The sequence below is a fragment of the Adiantum capillus-veneris genome, chromosome 22 (genome assembly GCF_014529385.1).
Source record: "Adiantum capillus-veneris isolate H3 chromosome 22, ASM1452938v2, whole genome shotgun sequence".
NCBI lineage: Eukaryota > Viridiplantae > Streptophyta > Polypodiopsida > Polypodiales > Pteridaceae > Adiantum > Adiantum capillus-veneris.
The window spans coordinates 1574809-1581954 of NC_140952.1; the positions used below are offsets into that span (position 1 = coordinate 1574809).

The 7146-nt window shown below is 41.7% G+C and overlaps 1 protein-coding gene across 1 annotated transcript; it reads right to left on the reverse strand.

Annotated features, from left to right (window-relative positions):
* Positions 1–2989: 2989 nt before the first annotated feature.
* Positions 2990–5036, reverse strand: LOC147428835 (F-box/kelch-repeat protein At5g60570-like). The gene has a single exon (XM_086495262.1). It carries the CDS (start codon positions 4266–4268, stop codon positions 3606–3608), a length of 663 nt encoding a protein of 220 aa, XP_086351388.1. The 5' UTR covers positions 4269–5036; the 3' UTR covers positions 2990–3605.
* Positions 5037–7146: the final 2110 nt, after the last annotated feature.

Consider the following 7146-nt stretch of genomic DNA (forward strand, 5'->3'; position numbering starts at 1 on the left):
GCTAACAATAGGCTAACCAATGGGCTAGAAAATTCCTTCCGGAAACAACAATCCAAGAGCAAACAGATAATAACTTTCCATAACTAGCCAAACCACCAAAAGAAAGCACGGATATCAACCTTGTTGAGGTTAGTAGCGAAAGTGATGATTCTTATATCATCCCCTACTAGAAACTTAGATCATCACTATCACTAGCAGCTTCCGTAACAACCATGGAAGAGCCAAAGGCAACCAAAGAGGAACTCCAAAAAATCTCTACAACCTTCAATCAAGCAAACAGCACAAGAGCTTCAATGACCATCACATTGCTTAGAATAGGAAGCTTCGCTAGCAAATGCCAATAAGAAAATTGCTTATACCCACATCTTGCATATTATAGATTTTTTCCATGCATCGACTGCGTATGCATAATAGGGCTACATTACAAGGCCTACATTAGCACAATTTTTAATTGCCCAAGCATAACACATACCCTTGGCGATACCTTGTCGTCCAAGAGAACTCCAAATAGGAGGGGAGGAGGTATTCTAAATGCGGACCTAATATCATGAATATTAGAGGGAGGCATTTTAAATGCAGACCTAATATCATGAATATTAGAGGGCAATGTTTTGTGAGCTACATTGAATTTTTACATTTGATTGTGATAATTTTTTGGCAAAATTCAAAGTATATGCCCATAATAACATTAGAAGAGCAGTACAGGGATAAAAGCCATATATGAGCCCCTAGGAAATGTGTAGAGTGTATATAGCGTTTAGGATTCTATTAGGATAATTTTGCTTTTTGTTGAGTTGATTTTTTGTTTTATTTAGTTATTTTATGAGATTTTCTTGAGAAAAACATGAAAAAAAATCCATTATCTAGATGAAGAAAACACTGAAGAGATGTCTGAGCGGTACAAAGACACGAAGAGACAGAAAAATGAGAGAACTTCACGAGGTATGTCTTAGGAGCCATATGCACAAGGCTATAATGTCAGAGGTAAGAAAAGAATGATGATGAGTCTTCAACAACAATATGAAGCCAAAAATGACTGAGAATGGAGATGACCTACAAGGAGAAAGAAGTTGATGATGCGATTAAACGAAAGCACCCATCAAGTGTAAAGTTGCCTATCAGACACTTCACGTGACTACCAAGGCTGTATACAAGAATTAGACCTTTATACTGTAAATCTTCTATCTTGTATGTGACTTAATGAAGCATAACAAACAAAAGCGACTAACAGTACTGGCAAAAAAAGAAAAAGAAAGTAGAAATGACAATTCAGTTATTTATCGGCGATAGATGTTAGCAAGAGCAACCAGGAGTCAAGCCAGGAGTCAAACCAAACTCTGGTCATCAGTATCAGTTCTGCACGTTAGAGAATCCTCAGGGTATAATTCATTTCAAGTTTGGCAGGCAAAAGGTATCAGAGATGCCCATTAGTCGTTTTCGACACTGAAATCCAAAACGTTAGCTTAGAACGCAAAATACAAGTCCAAATTAAGCCAAACTTTGTCAATAAGCTAAGAATAGAGAATACAAGCTAAGGGTGAAGAAAACATGGAAAATGGTAGAAGTCTAACCCCTACGAGAGATGCAATTTTTTTGAAGCCATGATAGCCATTTACATACCCTGGACATCAAGTATTTGAGTTTTGGGGACAAATGGACAATGATAGCTCATAGATGGCCATCTATCACGAATGATGTCAGATAAGGCCTTTTTGAAGCAAGTTTTTAACTTGAGGAATTAATTGGGGTTTGTCAGGCTTCAATTAAGTCATGTATCAAGTAGAAGCAGTATAATGATTTACACAGCACACAAAAGCTAATAATGGCAAATGCGACTTTGATCACCTCAATGCAGGAACAGAACTTCCTCAATGAAGAAGAGCCGACACAAAAGGTAGACAATTGATGACTCCAAGCCTTAAGTCCTTCCTGAAGTTATAGTAAGGCCGACAAGCACTGGGACATCAAAAGAAATTCTAGTAAGGAGTTTACAGAGGCATCCAAAAGACAATGCGCAAGAAGTGGAGCAAACAAAAGCAAAAACAACAACAAAGATCACACCGACATTGATAATCAGGTCATGTCAAGGACAACATGAATTTGGAGTGGGAGTGTTGAGCCATGGGTCAACAACACGACATAACTCAATTTTCGTACCAAGGTCTTATTTTTTGAGAGTTATGAAATGATGGAAATTATGATTAAAAAAATCATTTGTAATGAGTAGCTATTCTAGTTGCAAGAGCCGAGGTGCAATGGCACTTGGCACTTCCAGATTGTAACTACAAAACCATTTGACCCATTGAACTCTATTTTTGGTTTAACCTATGGTTGCCTTAGTATATAAGATTCCTTACCTAGGTCATTTTGTAAGGAGAACTTTATTTTAATCAAGGTTTTGTGCTGTCGTCGATTGTGTGTGTGTGTGTGTGTGTGTGTGTGTGTGTGTGTGTGTGTGTGTGTGTGTGTGTGTGTGTGTGTGTGTGTGTGTGTGTGTGTGTGTGAGAGAGAGAGAGAGAGAGAGAGAGAGTGAGCTGGTCAAATGTTTGGGGGGGACCCAAAAAAACCATAGGAATGGGGGTCCTCCCCTCGTCACTATATGGCACGGCTCTGGCCAGGGGGGATCTAGGGCCCAAATTTGGGGTTGCAAGGTGGCTTTAATCTCGGTCGTCTGATCACGCAGTGAACTGGGGGTGAAGTAGGAGTAAACTTGGGGCAAAAATGGCACCCCGAGTTCACTCCTAGTTCTAGTTCACCCTTAGTTCTCCCCCAGTTCATCCACCCCTAGCTTACCCGCCCCTAGTTCACCGTTAGTTCACCCCCAGTTCACCCACCCCTAGTTCACGCTTAGTTCACTCCTAGTTCACCGCGTGATCTGACGGTTGAGATTAAAGCTGCCTCGTGCACCCAAATTTGGGCCCTAGATCCCCTCTGACTAGAGCCGTGCCATATAGTGACGAGGGGTTCCTCCCTCAAGTGGGTGGACAACACCGTGGAATGCACAGCCGACAACGTGCGTCTCACTCAATTATAGCTAGGCACAGCCACAAAATAGCCCTCACTCCTTGATCTGCTCCTTGGAGATGCTGGCACCACCACCGAACAAGAATCTGAACTCTAACATGAAGCTGGGAGAGTTCCTTGTTTTGGATTTGAGAGTGGGATCTAAAGGAGAGCTAAGAGGAGCATCTGCTTTAGCTTCATCTTTGGGAAAAACGTATTGGGCTTCTAAATGCAGTGTGGGGTCAAAGACTTCATTAGGTAATGCTGGAAATCTGTTGTTGGGATTGCCTTGTGTTGTAGGTGGAAGAATGAGAGCAAGAGATACCCATGTGTTTTCAGCTTGCTAGTTTTAAGTTTAGAAACTTGTTCAAGAGAGAACAATCCCTAGTTATTAGATGGCATTGTTCAAAACTACACCTGCATTAACTTCACTTGCAGACATGGAGCTTTTAAAGCTCATTGGCAAAAGAGGACACCACATACCTAAATAATAATTTAAACACAAAAAAATAGAAACTAAGTTTCAAGTAACCAGAAAGCACATCCACAGTGACTTTAACTTGACTACTTCAGAGCTGGGCCTCAGATAGATGCATCAGAATTTAGCAGGTCATGACCGCACAGTTGTAGAGGAAGCTCCCTGCACCCCTCTCCATGCGACAAAGAAGTTCCCAAATTGGTTGTCCGGGATTAGCTCCCGGCTGCCAACAAAATGCAGCAATCCCATCCGAGTCTCCCATCACAAATAGCCTATTTCCCAGTGCTTCCAACGCCACACCCCATCCATTACAAAGATCCGCTTGAACTGGCAAATAGCCCAGATTGCTCCAAGTGTTATTGAGCTTGTTATACATCTTCAACATATTTGTTGTGTTTTCGACCACGTAGAGGTTGTTATTGACAACAGCCAGAAGAGGAGGAGAAGGCCAAAGCATATCTCGCCGATGAACCTCCGGTGAAAAATACATGTTTGGTATTGTCTGCCACAACCTTGTGACAGGGTTATACTCCTCTGCACTCATGATAGGCTGGTGATTTGCATCTCTTCCACCAATGACATAGAATTTACCATCCATAAAGAAGCCTGAGCATTTGAGCCTAGCGATAGACATAGGTGGTAAGCCCTCCCATTCACCAGTAGCTGAATTGTACCTTTCCGCGCTATTTAATAAACTGAGGCCTCCAGTAATAGGACCAAACCCCCCGGCAACATACGCATACTCACCACAGCTAGCAGAAGCAAACAGGAATCGGGGGTTTACCATAGAGGGACCTCTTTCCCAGCTGTTTGTGAGAAGATTGTACCTGTAATACACGAAGTTGTAGATCTCTTTACCTAGCCACAAAAGATGGGTGCCAGCAGATAGACACTCTCGATCCTGAAGATTGAAATTTGGATCCAGTACGTTTGCAGGCAGCAGGGTCCTCCACACATTGCGGTTTGCATCATAGACTGTCCAGCGTCCAGTAAGGATACCATAGATGAAAAACCCGATGTTCAACCATTCGGCCAAGCTTCAAACTGCAGTGCTTGCACTCTCTAAGGGTGAGTTCAGACAATGGCGCCCCTCCGCTCTGCAGTTCACAAGAGCCGGCAGCGCACCTTGTGCAACGCGCATCGGACCTACCATGGCTCAGACTCTACGGCTGAGACCTGCCGTAATTTCTGCTGAAAACTCATGTCGTGGCAGTTTTTCTCTTCCGTGGGCCGGGACGTGGCCGGGGACGGGCTCAAATTTTTGATGGCTCACATTTTCTTTCCGCCAATCGATGAGCGCGCTGCGCCACCTCTGAGAAAGCCCCTGGGTGCTTTTTCCAAGGCAAGGGACTATATTTTCACAATTTATGAACGTGACGTGGGCATGACATGCGGATTGCCAACATGGATGCCCAATCAATCCCAACAAAGGCGCCCCTTCCTATCTGCTATAGGCTTCACCAGACATGACCCTCCGCATCTCCGTGGAGGTGTTAAAAGCACCACCAGCGAGCGCTGCAAGGAGCAACCTACTCCATGGCCATACGGCTTCACCACACCCGCTCCTCTCACGCCTGCACCCTTCTGCTTACGCCCATCCCTGTAATCTTTTACTTAACCTTGTAATCGACCTCCTGGTCAATTTGACAAAGAAGAATCACACCTCTACTTAACTCTCTCACTCTGTCTCTGTGTGATCACATTAGTAGTGTAAAGCCATTTGAGGTATTTCACACGAGAGAGTTATTGGTGGAGATGACAAGCTACAGATCGTTCCAAAATGGTGGATCTGAAGTCACAATAAGGCAAATCCAGAACAAGACAGAGCGGTAAAGATAAATTCATGATCACATATTTGTCTTTAAATTATTAAAATGACTACCGAGTTTCCTATGGAGTTCATGGACTTCATTCCTTCAACTTCAAATGTAACAAGTGGCAATCTAGTGCAGAATCTAGTTCGACAACTTCAACAAAGCAATCAAATCGGTCATAAGCAAATATACCAATCTCAACTCTTTTTTAACAGAGTAGTTGATGTAATAAGAGAAGCATAAACCATGTTTTAGTGAAATGAGTCCACCATACTGGCATGCCATGCATGCATATCAGAAAAATAGTGTGATAAGCCCTTGGCTTCAATGATGGTGTCAACAGTTTGAGTGGATGGCATGCATGCCTTGCACGATTTGTATTGGTATGGATACATCACCTATATTGATGCGCAGATTGACCACATTATAGTATCCATCACATCGTCAAGTGCATGGAATTACAGCTTGTGAGTTACATGAGAAAGGCCAATTGTGTGCACAAGTGTTGACGGTACACCAAGGGGCTACGAACTGCATTCGGAATAAGAGAGAAGAAGAAGAAGAGAAATTTAATGTCGTAGGAATAATCAATGATGAATAGGAGCTTGAACTTAAGCTCAATGAGGATGAACCATCCTTCTGTAGAGGGCAAACAAGGTACTCTGTTGATGTGTCACCTATGAAAATCATAAGAAATCCAAATTCTCACTTCAAATTGTCCCAATGAAAAAACCTGCTAGAGGAGAGATTTGCAAGATCAGTTGCAAAGGAACATGCTTGATTCCATCCCAAAGGATTTGAATCCCCCTTGAAAATATCCCATGAAATAGGAGAGCGGCCATAAGAAAATATAAGCAAATCGGTCATAAGCAAATATACCAATCACTTTGGCCTGTCACTCAGGAACTTTGTAGTGTATAACTCTCTACATATAAAATGCCAAAGTGGAAGAAGGATGCATTTGGTAAGGCAATCACATTTGGAAAAAGGTCAAAGCTATCAATATAGGAGAAAAACAAAGTCTTGCCATTTACAAGCTAAAAAATGAGCTGGTTAGAGCACTCCATCTGAATGGGAGAAAATCAACAGCAGGAGCGTCTACAAACCAATGACAAAACTATATGCCAATAAGTTGTAAAGATTTGTTATTTGTATCCAAAAGTACATGACTATGTGTTTGCTTGGACCACACAATTAAAGTACAAGGTAGGGTATGGCTTCCAGTTCTTAAAATTTTTGGGGAGACATAGTGTCTACTCTCCACCATACTTTTGTCTAGCTTTTTTGTATGTCACACACTGTATATGGTCTATAGTTTGTGTCATTTCCTCATTTCATAACAAAAAGTTTAACTACTCACATGGTTTTCCTGTAACTTGACAAAACAATGTTCTTTGTTTTCTACACTCTGACGAGATGCCTACTCAATGACCAAGTCATTAGTCCATGTTAGTTTTTGCAGTTTTCTACATTAAAATATACTATAGGTAGCCAAAATGTTCCTAATTTGCAACAACACTTCAACACATCAATACTAAACCATAGCAACCAAATTCTTTGGCAGTGGAAACCAAGCAAGACTAGTTGTAGATTCAACTGTCCAACGAGCGAAACTTTCATAGAGACAGAAAATATTAAGGAAAGGGAATCCACATAGAGAGTAGGTGTTAGAGAAGGACATATTGTATTAGCAAAGGCAAACTTCCAACACAAATTGACCATAAAGGGTCTCTTCATGGAAAATACAATCTAGTCAAGTATTGGCTTTTTTAGGAAAAGAGTGTTGGCTAGGGTTTGATTTATAGACCAAAATTGCATCGGGTTTACTTTGTTGATTCCAAAAGGCTTAAA